Source organism: Nothobranchius furzeri, chromosome 3 (genome assembly GCF_043380555.1).
Source record: "Nothobranchius furzeri strain GRZ-AD chromosome 3, NfurGRZ-RIMD1, whole genome shotgun sequence".
NCBI classification, from domain to species: Eukaryota; Metazoa; Chordata; class Actinopteri; order Cyprinodontiformes; family Nothobranchiidae; genus Nothobranchius; species Nothobranchius furzeri.
Genome location: NC_091743.1, coordinates 92,193,054 through 92,215,013, shown reverse-complemented (window position 1 = coordinate 92,215,013; position 21,960 = coordinate 92,193,054). Strand labels below are relative to the sequence as shown.

Genomic DNA, 21,960 nt, shown 5'->3' with positions numbered 1-21,960 from the left:
GTCTTGATCCTGAAAAGGGTAGAATGCCTTCTCCGGGTCAGGGTTGAGGTCCTGCCCCAAGTGGAGGAGTTTAAGTATCTCGGGGTCTTGTTCACGAGTGAGGGAAAACTGGAGCGTGAGATCGATAGGTGGATTGGTGCTGCATCTGCAGTGATGCGGGCCTTGTACCGGTCTGTCGTGGTGAAGAGAGAGCTGAGTCAGAAGGTGAAGCTCTCGATTTACCGGTGGATCTACGTTCCTACCCTCACCTATGGTCATGAGCTTTGGGTAGTGACCGAAAGAACGAGATCGCGGATACAAGCGGCCAAAATGAGTTTTCTCTGAAGGGTGGCTGGGCTCTCCCTTAGAGATGGGGGAGGGGCTCAGAGTAGACCCGCTGCTCCTCCACATCAAGAGTCGTCAGTTGAGGTGGCTCGGGCATCTGGTCAGGATGCCTCCCTGGTGAGGTTTTCCAGGCACGTCCAACCGGGAGGAGACCTAAAGGTAGACCCAGGACACGGTAGAGGGACTATGTCTCTCATCTGGCCAGGGAACACCTTGGGATTCCCCCGGAGGAGCTGGCCCAAGCGGCTGGGGAGAGGGAAGTCTGGGCCTCCCTGCTTAAGCTGCTGCCCCGCGACCCGACCCCGGATAAGCAAACAATAATGGATGGATTGATGGATGACCATTCAGACAGAAGTTGCTGTCAAAAGCATCGGGTAGGTATGAAATTCAGCACCACAGATGAAGGTGACCTGGGTCGGATTTGTGTTGTCCCGACAGTGATAAAAAACTCAGACATGGGTTGCACTGATTATTGACGAGCTTTTCCCTGCAGTGTGAACATAGCCTTCAAAGCTCGTGTATCAAAGATGATGGCGTGTGGTCTACCTGCCGCCATCTTCATTGTGCCCGATGGCGATCAAGGCCTCCAGGTCAGTTCCCTTCAGGCCATACTCCAGCAGCTCTTTGGCAGCGTCAACATTCTCCGGGACGCGCTCCACACATTCGTGTAACACCCAGGAGCGCTTGCGGATCTTGCTCTAGGAAGGTTTAGGGAAAAGGAGGAGAGTAGTTCAGAAAGAACGACGAGAAGCAGATCTCTACGATCTGTGTCTCGTTTCTTTTAAAGCCTCACCAGATAATCCTGTATCGATGCGATGCTGACTGGACTCTTCCGCCACTGCCTCTGGTAGACCAGGTCAGAGTCCAGATTATACGCCTGAGCAAGAGACAGGGCTTCGCCATATTCCTCATTGTCAATCTGTTGGGCAATCACAAAAACGCACTCAAACCAAAGGTCAGACTAACGATGAGGTCAAATGTCCGTTCTGAATAAAGATCTATTCAAATGAGAACAGGTCATGAGAATCAACACCACATCGTTACAACTGTTTTATAACTTCATCCCTGGGCTACACAACCACTTCAAGCCTCACTTGTGCCTCTAAAGAGAATTTAATTATTCAAATATTAAATACATTTAAAAGCTAATTCCTTTTTTATGAAAAAAACATACCTTACATCACCTTTACATCAAACTGAAGGACAAAGAGGTCAAAGTGTAGAAGAAGCAGATAGACAGGCTTTGTAAGCACACTTGAAAAGCAGAGACTGAATAGGAAGAGTTCCAGCGAGCAGATTTCAGTTTAAAAACCACTGAAGATGTGACGGATAAGGGTTAGATACGAGATAAGGAGAGGATATGTAGTAACACACGTCAGGACCAGGAATTAAAGCATCACGCTGCTAAAATAACACCAACCGTAATGGTCTACATCACACAGGCAGCTGTCAATACACACAGCAGGTGCTTTGAACTACGCACAGCTGGCTGACATGATGGCATTTAATCAGCTATGGTTAGCATAATTAACATCTTAGTGGCAACTGAACCTCCACATCCTGTTAAACAGCCACACATCTGTTGTTATAGGCCCTGCAATGTCAGCTGATACAAAACAATATGTTCCTACATGTCCCTACAACCCAGTAGGGTCTACGTTTGGTTCTGGAAGGCCACTATCCAGCATATTTTGGTTGTTTCCCTGCTCCAGCACACCTGATTCAATGGTTGCATCGTAATCAAGCCCTGCAGATGCCTGCTAATCACTTGATGAGTAAAATCAGGTGTGTTAAATCATAGCAAGCATTATTTTTGTATTCAAGTAAGGCCTTACCAACAGATAGCCATTAGGGTCAAAAATCCTCGGGAGTGCAACTTCCAGCAAAATAACAAGAACATCAGATTTCTTTTCATCACTGGCAACGAGTGAAGGGGTAAATGTGTAAAAACGTTTATTAATGCTGAACGTTTTGCAACCATTTGCTACAAATCAGTATATGCATTCTGTCCTCACGGGCTTCCGTAGAAGGAAACATGGCATCCAATATGGCGTCGCCCAGAGACTTAGACCTGCTCCCACATATTTTAGACCCGATTTTTATGGACATATGTTACGAAACCGCCAATGTTTTTCAACAACTAGGAATCTTTCATTCATTTACATTTCCATGGATATGTCCAGAGATTAATGGTAAAAACTACACGTTGTCACTTTAAAAGAAAAATACAGAAAAATGCAGGATGGTTGCCATGACTGGTCTAAACACTATACCAAATGCCAGATGGTAGGACACAAAATGAAACTATAAGATCAAATACACTTGATGGTGCAAAACAGGATTAGAAATAGTTTAAGATCTGACAAAAGGCACATTTTGTCCCAAAAATAAGGCAAAAAAATATTTTTAAACTTCTTTCTGTCTGGACCAGTTTAGATGTAACACACTTTAAGCCTGATCATCGCTGTGCACTCATAAAACAAAGTAAATAATGCTAAACAGGTGTTTACCAGCTGATGATCTCTGCTAACGCGACCGTGTTGTGAGTTTGTAATTAAAACCATATTGATGTTAAATACTGGTTATGGTGATATGTTTACCAGCAGCTGTTAGCATAAGGCAGCTAGATGTTAGCTGGAGCTCATTTTCTTATGTTAAGAGAATTATTTGGTTATGTTGGTCAACAACTTGCAAAAATGAAACAAAATACAATAAAATTGTGATCGAGATTTTAGTGTAAAACTGGGATAGAATTTCACCTTATTTTCTATCCTAGTACAGCAAAAAAGTCTATGCACTAAACAATATAATGTATTATATGATACAATCTATGATGCATGCAACATGCAGAACCGTATAATATATAATATTCCCTCCTTTCAAGAACGGCATATGATGGTTTTAGAAATCCGTGAAGGTGATACTCGGTACGGAGATATTGCCAAGCCCGGCCCCCGGCCCACGGACTCTCATGCACTTCTAACTGAGTGCAGCTTGCACGGGTGTTTGCAGAAGAACCTAGACTGATGCAGAGTAGGTGACCTATTTTATGGACAAGCGAGTCTTTAAAAGATGTAAATGAATATTTACTAAAACAATGTGTTTTAGCTCTGCTAAAAGTGAGCATTCACAAACAAGAGGTGTTGATTCTGGCCGTAATAACAGAAGTAGGTAGAGGGGCTTCAAAGGTGCAGGGTATTTTTCCACCTCTAGATGGTGCCCTCTGACAAAAAAGGTCCAAATTTCTGAGTTAAAGATTTTATCTGCTCTCACAAATGAAGCAGTGACTGAAAAATAACAAGACAATTTACCTGTAGGATACAGAACAACATATATTAGAAAGATAAATAACAGCTTTGTTTTAAAATATGCTAGTAGTGTCAATTCTTTATTACATGGACATAAATAGAAGCCTATTTGGTAAAAATTGGCTGATTTATTATAAATGATGCTCTTGTGGCTCAATATCAGGTTTTCTATCTCCACAGATTTAATCAGGAACCAGAAAAACAACAACTGACGTTGGAATCCCGGCATTAGAAACGTCATTCGTTATCATAACTGTTAATGTCGTGTAGCTTGGAGATTTCCATCATATCAACGTGCCTTACAGAATTATCTAATCCAACAAGAGAAAAGACTGACAACTCATTTGTGCTAGCTGACTCATGTGCACACGTACGTACACGCGAGCATGCTGGTCCACAAAAACGCTGAGCGTTACCCTCTCCCTCTCTCTGTCTAGAAGAGTGGGAGTACCGAGCAACACCAGGAGCCAGACTGTGGTTCCTGGAGGCCAGTAAGAGCTCCACACAGTTAGACCTCACGTAGGAGGGTACAGAACAAAACGCTTCGTCCAGTCTCTAGATTCAGCTAATGTAACTGTCAGCAGCCCTGCCGGTGCGCACCTCGAGCTGCTGAATTATCAACCTTGACCATCGCCCTATTCTTCTGGTAAACAGCCAGTGGATAATCGAAATAAGCTAACACGGCTGGAATGAAACACTATCGATAGATTCATGTACACAAATGTACAACTGAGCATGCTGGCGGCTGAGAAGATGCTTTACTTCACTTGCAAACCCACAAGGTGAGCAGCAAGGAGCAGAAGACGTCAGCAGCCGGGGAAGCGCCGTCGGCCCCCAAGTGTAACAAAGAGATAATAATGATGTATTAGTTTGTAACTCTCACAGCTGGGATTGATGGTGATGACGGATGGCATCTAATGATGATGACAATGATGAAGAAGGCACCCGATGACGGCTCATAAAAATGACTGATGAACCTCGCTCCGGCTGGGGACTGCGGAGAGCAGATACCACTCTCAGAGCTTCGTGATGAAGCTCGTCGTCTTTGCTGCAATTTGTAGCGACAGTCATATTTCCATACAGCAATTAGCATTTCCCAGAACCCCACCCCCCCCCCCCCCACCACCACGGGACAGAAAACCAGCCTTAAAGCAGATTGAGCACCTTACTTGGTTTTCATTTGTCCTCAACACTCCTCTGGAGCTGAGCCAACAAAACACCAGCATACCTCAGCTGAGATGGGACTGATTTAATCACGAATGATTTTTACCCATAACCTGTTGCTAGTAACCAACCAAGTGTCGTCATGGCAACCATCAAAGAAAACAACTATTCTTTAAACTGATAAGTACAGCGTTCACTTGTTTTTCTCAATAAAAGTCATTTGCTGTCAGAATAAAAGCTCTTGCGCTCCTGTTTCAGGGGTTAGACGTCTGTGGGAGGAGTGAGGGTCGTAAAACGGCAGGAATACAAATCTTATTCATTCATATTGATAATGCATCGCCTCTGATCGGCTAACATCAACACGACTCTTTCCCCTTCTTTTCACCGGCAGTGAAAGCGCTCACGTAACATTAGGGCTGCTCAATTAATCGAATTTTAATCACGATTACGATCTGAGTTTTGAACGATTATAAAAAACAAAACAAGCCGATTATTTGCTCCTCCCGCTTGCGCTGCCCTGAGTTGCAAATGAAGCGCTCCTCCACAGTGTTGCCAACTTAGCGACTTTGACGCTATTTCTAGCAGCTTCTCAGACCCCCTTCTTGACTTTTTAATCCTAAAAGTACCTAGTGAACACCTCAGAAACATCTCTGGTAACCACTTAGCTACTTTCTGGATAACTGTCGTCGACATTTCCTGCAGGTTAGCTAAACACTCCGCCTGTGCTCCGGACCGTTCTTCACAACATTAGGAAAGGGAATGATGTAGTGATGTGTTGGTCGCTAAAGACAGCTCTCGGAGCCGGCTCCTTGTTGGATTAACCAGAGTGAGTGACACACACCGTACCTGCGGACTCCTGAGCAGCTAAAAACAGCTAAATGTGCGCGTGCAGCGTGCCCGATTGCTGTGAGACCGGGGTGGGGGGGTGGGGGGTGCAGCTGTGGTTGGGACAATTATTACATTAACTGATGGGCCTGTAAATAAATAGTTTATAAATAAGGTAGAAATAAGTTCCTCACGCTGATAACTAATCTCTCTGAGGACACGGTGCTAGTGCACTCTCCTACAGCACCTTGACACGACTCAATAAATGTTATGTAACATTTTGTGAACATGAATTTATTTGCATTTATTTGTTATAAATGCCACTGTATAATTCTTGTTGTCAGTATTTGCAAGATATTGGTATTTGGGTCTGTACTGGTTAGACTCAAGGTCTATAGCCCTTGGGTCATAGACTATGAGCTATAAGTATATTGGTCTTTTTATCCTGGGAATCAGGAGTTCTTTTAGTGATCATCTTGTTTCTTATTTTTGTCCTGATTGTGCCCTGAGCAGTTTTATGACTGAATAAAAACAAATAAAATCAACATAAATTGAAAAATCGTCCTAAATAATCGTGATCTCAATTTCAGTCACCATAATCGTGATTATTATTTTTGCCATAATCGAGCAGCCCTACGTAACATCATAGCGCGGTTTTACCCACAAGCTCATTCCCAACAGGGCGCAATTCTGACGCAACGCGGGAGCAAAAGCATTCCACACAGCTGATCCCGTGATGTCACTAAATCACAGGAATATTGCAACACCACGCGCGATTTCAGTCAACACACAATAATAAGCCAGGAGAAAGACGTCTGCATGCATCAGAAAAGGTCTGTGGTTTATTTTCTGTTGTGTTTACGGCGGTTACGAGGGTCTTAACAGGAAGTGACATACGTGTACCTGACTGTGACATTTATTTTCCATGTTCCCAGATGTTTCACACTGACTTTGTGTGGCGCAATCTAAACTGCGGAGTTTGACGTGTTTTGGAAGTGTAGCGCATAAAAATACACTTGAAGCGTAAAGATAGCGTCCCGTCGCTTCTGAGTCACGTCTAAGCCAGAGCTGCACTGGCCAACGGGCAGGGCGGGCAGTCGCCCGGTGGGCCGCAGGTGATTTTGGGCCACTGAGGACCGACAGTCGTTGCTGGTGACTGGCCACCAGTAACGGCCTCATTTTATCTCGTATAAGACGTGGGCTGAGTACAAATACGTAAATCCACCTGTCTCATGAACCGTAAAGACCGTTTATAATGAGACTCTCTATTCACACAGATGTACCAGCCAAGCCAGCTCCGTCCACACGCAGCAGCTGTATGTACCCCTTTCATTTTCAACAGCATTTTCATTTATTGATAATGATAGCGGTATATTTGTTGCCGGTAAAAATGATCTTTAATTCATTTATTTTATTTTAACATAAACAAAAACAAGGCATGCTGGGAAATCTATTAATCTAACTAGTTTCATCATAAATGTCGTCACTGACAAACCAACTTCTACTTAAAGGTGCATTATGGAAGTGTGACAGCCAAAACATGTATAGAAATAATAAATGTCTTCTTCATACGTTCTCCTGCAATGCCCTGGTCCTGTAGAATGAGCCCTGGCATTTTTACTGGGATTGCCTGTTTTTCTGTAAAATCACAGAAAAAGAGAGATGCTCGGGTCGAGCAGGCTGCTTCATGCGCGTTCACGCTCAGGCATCGCCCGTAGCATTTGCTATCCGTAGCTTTAGCAGCAGAGAGAGAGGCAGTGCCACTTTGTCGCTGTTCCTAACGCCTAGTGACAAAGCTAGCTACATTTCTGAGGACCCTTAGCTACTTTCTGTATAACTTTCTTCTAGATATTTCCTGCTAATTAGCAACAAAACAGCCATTTTCACTCCGAACCGTTCTTTGGGTTGACGTTGTTTCAGCTGTCATCAAGGATATAAATGTTACAGATACTGTGAATGTTACTAGAGTGTAGCTCACCTAGTAAGATGTCTGACTCTCATGCAGAAGACCTGGGTTTGATTCTGGGTGTGAACATAGTTCATTTAGTTTATTTTTTACATTAATGGTATATTTTTACAGTAAGACGCCCAAATTTTTATTTGAGACTCGCCGAACGGCATTGAATTCACAGATAAAAAAGATGTGGGTTCAACTTTCATTTTGGAACCATTTTTCAAGCAAGGGAAGGGAATGATCTGAGCATGCAGGAGGACTGACCCATCATAAACCTTTGTCGGCTGTGCTGAAGAGAAAGGTACAGAACCACATTATTTAATTAATTAGCTGCACGTTCTCTTGTCCTCTGGGCCAAACACACACACACACACACACACAAGGGACTTTCTCAGCTGTTATTTTCATTAAGGAGTGTGCACGTACAGCATGCGCGCCTCGTGCACGAGCCTCCTATTGAAGCTGCCGTTACGCTTTTGGCCTGAGGGGGCAGTCACGAGCATAAAAATTCAAAACTCCGTGAAGTCCCTTTAAATTAACTTGTTTGTGAAGAGAAGCTAACAAGCCTTTAGTTTAGCACTCGAGCGGTGCTTAGCGGTTCTGGTTCTGTTCGCCCATCTCCGTCAGATCCGTCCGAAAATTTCCCAGTGAGAACCGAAGGAGGATACTGGATTTCTCTCCCGTCAACACCTTTGCTGCGTAGAAGAAATGCAGAACCTACTTAGTGAATGCAGCCTGTTGCTGTGTGCGTGTGTGTGTGTGTGTGTGTGTGTGTGTGTGTGTGTGCGTGCGTGCGTGCGTGCGTGCGTGCGTGCGTGTGTGTGTGTGTGCGTGCGTGCAGCGTGCGTGTGTGTGTGTGTGTGTGTGTGTGTGTGTGTGTGTGTGTGTGTGTGTGTGTGTGTGTGTGCGTGCGTGTGTGTGTGTGCGTGCGTGCGTGTGTGTGTGTGTGTGCGTGCAGCGTGCGTGTGTGGAAAAATGAGCTTCAGGGTGCAAGGCAACTTAGTTTTCTGATAAATTTGATATTTTCCTTTCTCCACAATGAGCAGCTGTTTTTCTGTGGTTTTTCTTGGTCTGTTGATGTTTTTTTGCGTTGTGTTGTTGCGTTAAGCCCAGTTTTTGTGCTGGAACAGGGAAACAACTAAAACATGATGGACAAGTAATATTGAGGACCAACATTATAGAGCTAGTGTAAAAAATTAGGCATCATTGTTTTTACTTCGATAGCTGGTGGGCCGGTGTTGGCTCAAGATGCTCGGGCTGATTTTTCGTCCCAGTCCAGCTCTCGCTTCGGCCGTTACACTTCTCTGTCGGCGGAAAGAAACTCATCCACTAGAACGGCGGCTTCGCGGCACTTTCACATGCAGAAGAAAGAAGGGGACTCCGCTGCCTTCTTCCCTTTTGAGTAAATAAAGAGTTCTTGACGTTTTACCTCCACAAATTAGAGCCCTGCCCTGAAGCCCTAGGCCCTCGGGTCGGCCCGGCCCGACGGCCCGAGGGCCGGGCTTCGGGCCAACGACTGTGTAATTACCTCGGACACGGGCCAGGCCGGGCACCTTTATTCTTAATCAAATTCATTAAAAAAATAAAAATAAAAACTGAAACACTTGAACGCAGCAGCACCTGCCTGCTTCTCACGCACGTTAACTCAGTTAAGGTGTGTGTGGTTTATAAATGCACCTATATGACCGAATTCTCAAACAGCTGATTGAAACATGTGCCCCTGTTCTAATACGCCATTTTATGTCCACTCTGATGTCAGAAACATTCGTTTATTCTCATGAAAACGGCAGCATTCTGTTTTTCTGTGAATAAATTCGCTCTGCAGTTAGAAAAATACAGCATTCATTGCTGTTTTTTCTAACCAGAGAGCGCATTATCAGAGCGGCAGGTTAAATTTACAAACGCTATATTAATTGGGGGCGTTTATTTAATGTGCCGCTCTGAAAATGCGCTCTCCAGTTAGAAAATTAGAACGCTGCTTTTTTTTTCTAATTGCACAAGAGCGCATTTTCAGAGCAGATTAAATTTACAAACGCATCCAATTAATATAGCGTTCGTAAATTTCATCTGCCGCTTGAAAAATAGAGGGTGCTTGCTGCAGAACCACAAAGGCGGAGCTGCACCAGAGTCAGCCCCGCCCACTCACGCAAACAGCCTAGCCCACTGACTTCTTCTGTTTTTTTTTTCTATTTTAGCACAAACTAACCTGACCCACATGAATTACGGCTGTTACTAGTTTACAACTGTTAATGCTATGTTCTATGCTCCAACTAAACAAGATAAATATAACTTGCTACATGACAAAGCCTGAATATATCCCGAAAAGAAAAGGTTTCTTTAGGCGAATATCTGTCCATAGCCGCTCCAACAGAACCGGCCTAAAACAGCATCTAAGGACAAGTTTTAGTGTGTTCTGGTAGTCCAGTGGCAAGATCGTTAGTTTTAAGTTTTGCTTTCCCCTCAGCTGATGCTGGTTCGACTCTCGGTGAGGTCGGCAGCTATCTATTTATCCAGCTGAAACATTTAATTTGTTTATATTTTAGTTGTAATGTTTATTTTCTGCAAAATATTTATGCCTCTAAAAGTTCTTTGAATCTGGTCGTTCCTAAACAGCATTTTAGTTGAAACTCTGCTCACAAATGGACTCACACTGGCTAAATAAACAAATAAATAGAAAAACAAACACATTAGTCATTATATTTTAAACGGTATACCAATAAATGGTTGTAAACATAGTACTGGCAAGTGTAGCTAGAAAAGAAGAAAAAGTTTGCGCCACTACCGGGAGGCGAACCTGCGCAAAACTACATGCCAACCTGACTCCATAACCACTTCACACCTGAGTGAAGTTGGCCCCCCCACCACTTCACCACTACATCTGATAACAAGCTAGTCGCGTCACATGTGATTGTGCCATCCAGTGTGTCTTTGTAGACGGGATGCATGGTTTTTCTAGCAGTGTCTCAGTAGAAGTCATTTCAGAAATAATTAGTCAGAAAATTCACAGAATATCCAGATTTGAGAACCAAGACCAGACCCGCTTCGGGGGAGGAGACCAAACTGAAGCTGAGATGGGAGGAAAATGCATGAATGAGGCCAAAAATGGCTTTGGCGTGTTTCTTATGAGGAAATGACAATATAACACGGTAAAAAGTTCTAAAAGTTAGATTTTTAATTATATGGAACCTTTATAAAAACGGTTCAGTTAACTTCTCAACTCCGTCCTCAGTCTTGCATTTTAGATGATACTAGCTATAACACCCTCTGTGATTCCAGAATGCTGTCAAGTCTGACAACTGGAAGGAACTGGACTGACTCTGATGGAATGGGCGGGGCTGACTCTGGTGCAGCTCCGCCTTCTGGTGCAGCTCCGCCTTTGTGGTTCTGCAGCGAGCACCACTTGGAAAAATACGCTCTGTTAGAAAAAACAGCTGCATCGATGCTGTTTTTCCTTCTTTTCTTTCTTTTTTTCTTTCTTTTTTTTTTTTTTTACTGCAGAACGCTTCTCGCAGATGATCATAACGCTGAGCATTCTATCACGCTAAAACATTAAGAAAGGTTAAAAAAAGTCGGGCTCGGGTCGGGCCAGAGAATCCTGAAAACCTTTTCGGACCGGGTCGGGCTGGGGCTCCACCCCCTCGGGCCGGGCCAGACACGAGCTCAGATTTTAGGCCCGTGCAGGGCTCTACCACAAATAACTCAAGCTGGGTGGAGTTCAGCCATTCTGTGGAGTCGCTAATGCTAACGGGTAGTTAAATCAACACAGCCTTCTGCAGTCGCAATTCAAGTCGCTAATTTTCCTTGACGTAGAAGCGAAAGTTTTGTCGGAGCCGATCGATTTCCCGTTTATTTCCTTTCTGCAGCTAATGCAGGTGATGGGAGTAGAAGACTATTTTCACCTTCAACCTGCAAGTGATTTTATCTCAAAAAGAACCAATCACAGTTTCTCAGTGAACCACCCCTTTAAAAAGGACTTACAATAAAGATCTTGTGCAACTATAAATAACGCTTCTGTAAAATATTTCAAAAGCTATATTCAGGTCGTTGCCAAAGTTCATTTGTAACACCGTGCGAGCCGAAAGGAACTGTTGTTTGGATCGCTGAGCTAAACGAACATTCAAACCCAAACATGAAAGCATTCCAGCGTGAACACCGATGGCAGCTTTCCACCTGAGCATGTTGTTGTTGTGAGGCGTTATGAATAAGTAAACAGGAACAGGAACACCACCATTCTGCTACCTCGCTCAGAGCTTAAACTAAACTGCTGCCACTAGGAAAATACCACAGCGGCGACAAAAATGTCAAACGTTCACACAAAAATGTCAGACCAGCCACGTTTCAAACAGTTTGAGGCTCTGCAAAGCACTGGAAGATATACTAAATATTAGGGATGTGTGTTGGTGAAATTCTGGCGACACGATACGGGGAGGCGACGCAAAGTATCACAACATGTTGGGACACATTCAGTCGGATGATATTAGCGGATTTTTGACTGAATTTATTGTAGAAAATTCAATAAACAGTCCAAACTGATACGTAACACGTTTAACATGAGGGACCTGAACCATAACAGAGGATTTACATTTCAATGGTGGAAACAAAGCCCATTGCACACTGCTGCCAACTAGAGGTCGGCGTTTGAATTGCACCAAAAGAAACGAAAATACACATGTTTGCATGTAAATTCTTCCAAAAACTGCATACACACCTTTTGAATTTAAATGTAATATTGCAGGAAAAATAGCACGATATATTGCCATAGCAACATTTCCTTACATCCCTATTAAATATGTTTGTGAAACGTTTTATTTATTTAAATGTTAATTTGTGTTCCTGAAAAACCTCTGCTTAATAAATGCTCTGGAACATTATAGTCGACTTATTTTTATTTACCTGTTTGTTCATTTAAAGGTGTGGTTCACTTGTTTAACTGCTGCCCAGCATGAGGTTGCTCAAGTTTCTGGTTAAGAAACCACTGAAACCAGTTTGAAAGCAATAAAGTGTTCCTAACCCTAACCCTTGGTCAGGTTACTGAGCTGTCTGATGAACTTTGGTTAGATCTTCGATCTTAATACGATGCAGTGGACAACATTAAGATTCAAGAGTTGGTTAAACTCTGTGTTTGAAAACTGACTCAGGGTCAGAAAGGCTGTGCATCCACTGCAGGAAACATCTAGAAAGCATCCAGATATCGGTCATGAAAATCAGTAGTACATATCGGCATTGGCAGAAGAAAGGCCCTCGTCAGCTCACCTCAGACCACCACACAGGTTACCTTTACCAACACATCTGCAGCATCCCGACGTCCATAGATTTGCTTTTATTATGTTTCCAGAATAAATTTCTAATTTCCTGCAGAAATGATGAGAAGGCACTGAACTCCTCCTACCTTCCGCTGATACAGCTCCTCTGGTGTGGTGGACCTCAGACTGACCAGGCGGTGGTTCGTGGTGACGGTGCGGGGGTGCTTGCGAGGAGGAGCAAAGCGTTCCATTTCTGTGGCATAATACAGACCCTGTTTGATGTAGCCGAAGTATCGGGCCTTCGCTGACGACTCCTCATCCGAATCCGAGTCGCCATCGTCCCCCTCCTCATCCTCACCGGCTCCGTCACTGAGCCAGCGGGCACGCTTGTGGGCGAGCTTCACCTCACACTGATAAACAGGAAGTGAACAAATCACAATATGAGAGGATGGAAGGAGAGGAACTAAACATGGTCCTCAAAGAGAAAACCTGAACATTTTCACAATAAAACTCCTTTTATAATGAAATAAAACCAAATTTGCATCTTTTATCACCACCAAGTGTGGATGAGGAAGGTTTTTTTCTTTAACCATATTATTAAACTGATGATCTTTATGAACCATCAGAAGAAGGAAAGGTGCTGATAATGCTGCTTAATGCAGACTTTTCTATTGGGAATCTTGTTTATTTGCTTCATAAACCACAGGATACCTTTTAGAGGAACGATTAGGAGATTTCCCTTAAAAGTGGTCCTTAAACATCAACTAACACGCTAGAGGATTCCCACTCATTCCCTTCCATCGGACAAATCATACAACAGCATTAAACAGTAGACGGCAAATGAATAAATGAGCATTGTAACGCATTTTAAATCCAATTGTGATCAAGCTGGAAAACACTGAATTTAACCCTCTGACCCACTCAGCAGGCTGGATGAACGCGGACCGGCAGCAAGGTCACGCTGCTCTAAATCTGAGCCGTCCTCGTACTTCAACACTTGTTTTATTCTAGTCTTTGGTGATCATCTCAGACAGGGTTCCACATCTGCACACTTAGAATACAACCTGTACTTTTACCTTCTTCTGCAAGAACTTTCCATCATGGGGTCAAACTAAAGTCTAAATTCACCTTCACAGGAAAGTTTGTGTTTATGGCACAAACGACTCAGACACTCCTGAGTGAGAAACAACAGAATACTAACGCCTAACACACACACACACACACACACACACACACACACGCTCTCCACAATGCTTGGACTGGCTGGTGAAACACTCCCTAAGAGTTTCCAGAATAAAACAGAAAACAAAACATCTAACAAACCACAAAAATGAAGAATAAATCTAATTTACTGTTTGCATCATATGAAAATTTTCACTTTAGAGCAATTTTCTCTTCTAATACTGTTAATAACACAACAGCCGTGTTGCCTTTTCCTATCCAACGGGGTGTTCTGGACACGTTGCATGCCTGCGTCGCCCTTAAAGAGATACTAAAGTGCTTTTACTTTATGAGCACTTACACCACAACAGGTTTTGCATCACATCATTTCAGTTGAGAGAACTACTGTCCGACCCCTGGGTGGCCAGAATGTGCTACACTTTGCTGCTGCTGGTGATGTTTTTGCTTGTAAATAACCATAAAGATGGCAAATCGAGGGCAAAACACACTGGCAACACGACTCATCAATGACATATAATAATATTTTTCCATGGAGCCCAAGTCTCCTCCCTTTCCAGTCGACTCACGGGTTCCCAGAAGAACAAAAACATGAATGCAAGCGGGTGGGGCTAAAAGAGCTCTTTTCTAATTCGCTTTGCCTTACACCCTGAATCGCACTTGTTGTGTTTCATTTTAAATGGAAAATAATGTGTGTTTCGACCACGCCAGTCACGTACCTTTACAGCTTGTAAATGTTTGGAATTAGCATGACTACAAATCAGACGTCGGCACGTCGCATATATGACATCACAGAATCTCCTCTCTCCTAGCGTAGCTGCTTCTTACCAAATTGCGTGATTTATGGTGGTTCTTTCCTCCTGAAAGAAATATTTGAAGTTCGCTGAGCTCGCAGCCACTTCACCTCTGCTTTTCTCCATGTCTGGTTTAATGACGTGGTGATGCGCATTTGTAGACCTAGATATGTTTTCACACAAAACCTAAAATAACCCCCCCGTTCAAAATTAAGAGCATTCTTGGCTAAATGCGCTACTGAAATTCACAGACATCAGGTGTGAAATCCAAACAAACAGGATTAGAAAACTTATTTAACATTTTTTCACATAATCAAGCTGCTCTAAAGCAGCGTCATTCATGAACTCATTCACTCATTCATTTATTTTCAGGATTTAAGAAGCTTTGTCTCATAAACATCATTGAAGATGGCGTAACATTTACCTCCAGGCTGAGAAAGCCCCCATCGTGTGCGACGGTGACTCTCGGTGACGGCTCAAACCACTCGCAAGACTTCCCCAGAAGGTTGCGCAACGTTTTCACAGATGAGACCGTGACCGACCCGGAGCAGCGAGCCAGAATCAGTGCGTTGTCACTCCACCAGCTCACGTCCACCAGTGGATAATACTGCTCCTTATCTGGGATAAATAAATAAAAGCATTGTGTAGCCTTGTGGGATTTCATCCTCGTACCCAGGAAAAGGTGCATTCTTTGGTAAACTGCTGCCCTCTGAGACACAGTTATGGGTGGGGACATGAGCCATCACTTATGCATGGATTACTGCTCACACACGGCGTCATAGCCGTCACCGCTACTGGCCTGAAACTGTCAAAATAAGATTAGAGTCAACATCCTAAAGCATTTCTACCAAACATGTTTACTAGCCTGGCCATACTCTATAAGCTTTAAATGTCTAAATAACCGTGTGAATCAATGAATCAGCCTTTTCAAAGATCACACCACTGTACCCAAAGTGCACTCTCCTTCTAAACCTTCAGGCCCAAATACCTTTTATTCTCTTCCTTCTCTCCAGTGATGCCCTCCACTCTGGGTTGATCTCCTCAAATCCAGGCTGCAGGGAGTGATGGAAAGATGGGTGGGGGGGGGAATTAATCTGCTATAACCCTGTTTACACTTGCAGCGGCTCCACCGGCGGCAGAGCAGAACATACGCCGCATTCATCTGCAAAACATTCTGCCAAGGTGGGTTCTCCATAAGCCACTTCTCTCTCTCTCTCTCTCTCTCTCTCTCTCTCTCTCTCTCTCACTCACACACACACACACGCGCGCGCGCGCACGAACAGGGCACGGAGAGCTTACATTAATACAGTCAGTCAAGCATCTAACGTGCAGAATATTACTGACACACACCGCTGCAGTGTCTAAAGTCAAGGCTGCAACAGGACCTGTACCTGCTCTTCCTGGCTCCACGTGACCCTCTGCTTGAGGGACGGGACGTCCCAAAGAGACAAACGACCGGAGAAGTGGATCACAGCCAGAAGCCTCCCATCAGGACTCAGACTCATGCGAAACACGCCGTCCTGGACAACACAAAGGTGCACAGGTGCTTTCATTAAATAGAATCAAAAGCAAAAAGCATCAAGCTTTCATTTTCTACTACCTTTTCGTCTCCTCTTCTTGAGAACAATCCAAAGCTGGGGATCTTGAGGAAGCCCCTCTTCTGTTTCTAGAAGAAAGAACAGAACATGTTTGTTGAAATACTGATTTGTTGCATGAAAAGGTGCACAGGTGAGCATCCTCCTCACCGGACTGACGTCGTCCTCATAGCTGGTGACCTGCTTGTAGTGTGGCGAGCTAGAGAGCGCCCTCCAGGCCGTGATGCCGCTGCGCGAGGCCTTGGACGCACCATCGTCTCCCGACTCACAGCCACCTATCAGCAGCAATCTACAAACACACACACACACACCATCTTGACTGCACCTTTAACCCCGACTCAAGCTGCTACTGAGAAAGAACTAAAGGCTGCTTATCAGGGAGAAAGATCTGGTTAGAGTGGCGGTTAAACAAAGCACATGGGTCAGTGGTTCTGACTTTAAGGTGTAAACAAACAGGCTCTCCAGCTCAACACTGACCCCTGGTGTGTGAAAAAGGAAAGTTACTCTAAGGGTTATTTTGCAAATGATGAGGAGCTAATAGGAGTGATAATACAGTTAATCATGCCTAACGTTGTGCAGTCGCATGGCTTCATGAATCAGACTCACTCATTCATTTGAATTTTTCTGATGCACCTTTGCATGAGTGCACACATTCTCACACACTCAATTATCTTCATTATCAAGATCCGTTGTTTTTTAAACTGATTTCTCAACCCTTCCCCTCTTCTCTCTCCTATCCTCTCCAATGCCGACCCAGTTTTCACACGGGGATCATTAAAGTTTCATCTCATCTATCAGCTGGCCAACATTTGACGATAGCTGCCAAAATCCATTATGCTTCCACGTCAGAATTCTCCCGAGCCAAAGTGAGCTCTGGTTTATGCAGACCCTGGCGAAAGCTCTGGGGGACACACAAAATAAGCCCCAAATAATCAATCAAAAGCCTCTGAATGGCAGGAAGGACATTCTGCACCGCTGCAGTGATTTCCTGCAGGTATTACAGAGATGTGTTACTTATTCCAAAGTGAGGCCCCCCCGGCCTCGTTTGACTCTGGAACATCTCGTGCTTGTGCAGGATGTATCTATAAGAGATAAGGCGCTTGCCGCTTCCACAGACTCGCTTTGGCATTCTTCCATTTCCTCTTTTTTCCAAACTGTACTACTTTCACTCAACCGTGCTTTCAGGTACAGAAAGCCCCACCAGCCTATGTGAGACTGGGTTCGGCTGATTGCTTTAACAGCCTCAAATAAAAGTTCCCAAAAAAATGTGTCCTTCACCGTAGACTGGCTATTTCTCCAAGACTGTGACCATTTTCAAGTAGAAAACTGTGTTTTTAGACAAGGGAACAAAATTCTGCACTGTAGCAGCAGTGGTGCTCCCAAGGGACAGCAGGGGGGGATATGGCTAGAAAATTGTTGCCCCCCTCAGGGAAAATCATCCCCCACCCCCCTGAATCACATTCATGTTCACACAAACCACACATTCATATTCTTTAATCACAACATAAATGTTAAAGCAATAAATTATTTTATTTTATTTTGATAAATCATAATTTAAACACACATGTATGTTGCTAAGGCTCACCATTTTTCAAATTCAAGTAGAAATCCCAAAAGTATTTTGTGGATGTTTTCATTGAAACAGTGTTGAGGGTCTGCCCTCATGAGAAAATTACTATGCAGTAATTTCTCCAAAAGACTGCGCTCTGAAAAAGCAGATTCAAAATCTGCGCCAGCAACAACTTCATTTCCCAGGATTCTTTGCACCCGGAAGCAACGTGATGACGTCACCAAAGCAAGTTCCGCGCATGTGCTGACCCACACAGAGTCCAGCCGCCGGACCGCTGAAAAGCTATAAATCCCAGTGAAAAACGAAACTTATCCGTCTTTTGTTCAGTTCAACTGGCGTTGAAAGACGCACTCGTTTGCTACGGCTCCGGACAGCACGCGGGAGGCCTGGCTGCTGAAGTGGATCGAACACCGAGCCGCTGAAAAGCAACGGAACCGCCATCTGGTTCGTTTGAACTCCGGGGGACGCTTCGGGTTCGATAAACAAGAGTTTTTCTCTCCTCTTTCTCTTCCTTCCGTTTCTCTCTAATAAGTTCCGAATAAGCAATCAAACCGCGCGATTGCTTCAAATTAACAGACGGCTTTCCTTCTCCGTACCAAAAACGCCATCGGATCATTTTAAGAGTAAGCCGTTGTGTTTTTGCCATTGTTTAATATCTTAAGTAGTTTTTATGCTGTGGCCAGGCTGATAAACTATCAGATATTTCATTTATGATTGATCTTTTGTGTTGTTTATTGATCTTTGTGAAGCGGTTTTGAAGTCTGTAAAGTTCTACTGTGATTGAACGTGCTTCGGAAGTTTAAAGTGCAAGTTGCCCACCCACACACACACACATTCTGGTTTTCCCTGTTTGGGGACACACACACACACATACTTGTTTTTAGTGTTGGTAGGGGACAAGACTTAAACACACATCCATTGGGTCAGATTGTTTTACAGTATAATTTCATTGTTTCATTGTTTGTTATTCATTTGATAAAATCAGTTGGTTAATATTGATTGGCTAAACGCTTCAGAAGGAGCTGAAGCAATTATATTAGTTAATAAATGTACTGCCAATTAAGATTTTTGTCTCAGATGAGTTTGTTTGTGTGATATGAATTTATGACTGCTGCTCGTAAACAAATTTTACAAACTTTAAGACAGACTGATAAGAGGTTTGGATTCATTTTCCCTTGTTATATAGGGTGGTGCCCAGAGGCATATCTCCGGATATCCTAATTACGTAGTAAAATCGATAAATATTTCCATATTTACGAATTTTATTGAAGAATCCAAAAAGTAAGTAAAAGCTTACAAATTATTCGCTTGCCCAATATTCACAACAACAGCAAGGGGGAAATTAAACCTTTTTAAAAATCTAAAACCATAAAACTTGAAACAACAAATCAAGTAAATGATTGAAATTTTGTCTTTTTTCTGAAAACTTTGTGCTGAGGTAAAGATGCTGTTTTAATGAAAAACGATGAAAGAGCAGTTACCAATTTGGTGTGCCACCCCAAAATTTTCACTGGCCCCCTTTGAAAACTTTCTAGTACCGCCACTGTGCAGCAGACATTTTTTTGACAAAAGGTCACTTTTTTTAGAAATGTCTTCACTTTCTACAAGCTGGTGAAAAATCACCTGCAAAAAACCTGTTTTCTTTCCTCAAAAATAAAAAAGAGTCACACACATCGAACTGGAAAAACTGATCTAGTTCACACACATCGAACTGGAATATCTAATCTAGTTCACACACATCAAACTGGAATAACTCTAATCTAGTTCACACACATCGAACTGGGATAGCTAATCTAGTTCACACACATCGAACTAGGATAACTAATCTAGTTCACACACATCGAACTGGAATAACTCTGAACTAGTTCACACACATCGAACTGGAATAACTAATCTAGTTCACACACATCGAACTGGAATAACTAATCTAGTTCACACACATCGACCTGGAATAACTAATCTAGTTCACACATATCGAACTGGGATAACTAATCTAGTTCACACACATCGAACTAGGATAACTAATCTAGTTCACACACATCGAACTGGAATAACTCTGAACTAGTTTACACACATCGAACTGGAATAACTAATCTAGTTCACACACATCGACCTGGGATAGCTAATCTAGTTCACACACATCGAACTAGGATAACTAATCTAGTTCACACACATCGAACTGGAATAACTCTGAACTAGTTCACACACATCGAACTGGAATAACTAATCTAGTTCACACACATCGACCTGGAATAACTAATCTAGTTCACACACATCGAACTGGGATAACTAATCTAGTTCACACACATCGAACTGGAATAACTAATCTAGTTCACACATATCGAACTGGAATAACTAATCTAGTTCACACACATTGAACTAGGATAACTAATCTAGTTCACACACATCGAACTAGGATAACTAATCTAGTTCACACACATCGAACTGGGAAAACTAATCTAGTTCACACACATCGATCTAGGATAACTAATCTACTTCACACACATCGAACTGGAATAACTAATCTAGTTCACACACATAAAACTAGAATAACTAATTTAGTTCACACACATCGAACTGGAATAACTAATTTAGTTCACACACATCGAACTAGGATAACTAATCTAGTTCACACACATCGAACTAGGATAACTAATCTAGTTCACACACATCAAACTGGAATAACTAATCTAGTTCACACACATCGAACTAGGATAACTAATCTAGTTCACACACATCGAACTGGGAAAACTAATCTAGTTCACACACATCGAACTAGGATAACTAATCTAGTTCACACACATCGAACTGGAATAACTAATCTAGTTCACACACATCGAACTGGAATAACTAATCTAGTTCACACACATCAAACTAGAATAACTAATTTAGTTCACACACATCGAACTGGAAAAACTAATTTAGTTCACACACATCGAACTAGGATAACTAATCTAGTTCACACACATCGAACTAGGATAACTAATCTAGTTCACACACATCAAACTGGAATAACTAATCTAGTTCACACACATCGAACTAGGATAACTAATCTAGTTCACACACATCGAACTGGGAAAACTAATCTAGTTCACACACATCGAACTAGGATAACTAATCTAGTTCACACACATCGAACTGGAATAACTAATCTAGTTCACACACATCGAACTGGAATAACTAATCTAGTTCACACACATCAAACTAGAATAACTAATTTAGTTCACACACATCGAACTGGAATAACTAATTTAGTTCACACACATCGAACTAGGATAACTAATCTAGTTCACACACATCGAACTAGGATAACTAATCTAGTTCACACACATCAAACTGGAATAACTAATCTAGTTCACACACATCGAACTAGGATAACTAATCTAGTTCACACACATCGAACTGGGAAAACTAATCTAGTTCACACACATCGAACTAGGATAACTAATCTAGTTCACACACATCGAACTGGAATAACTAATCTAGTTCACACACATCAAACTAGAATAACTAATTTAGTTCACACACATCGAACTGGAATAACTAATCTAGTTCACACACATCGAACTAGGATAACTAATCTAGTTCACACACATCGAACTGGAATAACTCTGAACTAGTTCACACACATCGAACTGGAATGACTAATCTAGTTCACACACATCGAACTGGAATAACTAATCTAGTTCACACATATCGAACTGGAATAACTAATCTAGTTCACACACATCGAACTAGGATAACTAATCTAGTTCACACACATCGAACTGGGATAACTAATCTAGTTCACACACATCGAACTAGGATAACTAATCTAGTCCACACACATTGAACTGGAATAACTCTAATCTAGTTCACACACATCGAACTGGGATAGCTTATCTAGTTCACACACATCGAACTAGGATAACTAATCTAGTTCACACACATCGAACTGGAATAACTCTAATCTAGTTCACACACATCGAACTGGAATGACTAATCTAGTTCACACACATCGAACT

The 21,960-nt window shown here is 42.7% G+C and overlaps 1 protein-coding gene across 2 annotated transcripts in view; it reads right to left on the bottom strand.

Annotated features, from left to right (window-relative positions):
* Window positions 1-21,960, bottom strand: part of nbas (NBAS subunit of NRZ tethering complex) — a 283,815-nt gene that overhangs the window by 232,589 nt on the left and 29,266 nt on the right. For both annotated transcript variants that reach the window (XM_054733731.2, XM_054733732.2), the window contains exons 10-17: window positions 16,537-16,675; window positions 16,392-16,457; window positions 16,183-16,311; window positions 15,780-15,843; window positions 15,216-15,409; window positions 12,965-13,228; window positions 1,118-1,243; window positions 871-1,022 (exon numbers count right to left, since the gene is read on the bottom strand). In XM_054733731.2, the coding sequence (XP_054589706.1) occupies window positions 871-1,022; window positions 1,118-1,243; window positions 12,965-13,228; window positions 15,216-15,409; window positions 15,780-15,843; window positions 16,183-16,311; window positions 16,392-16,457; window positions 16,537-16,675 (1,134 nt within the window). The remainder of the gene's footprint in view (window positions 1-870; window positions 1,023-1,117; window positions 1,244-12,964; window positions 13,229-15,215; window positions 15,410-15,779; window positions 15,844-16,182; window positions 16,312-16,391; window positions 16,458-16,536; window positions 16,676-21,960) is intronic.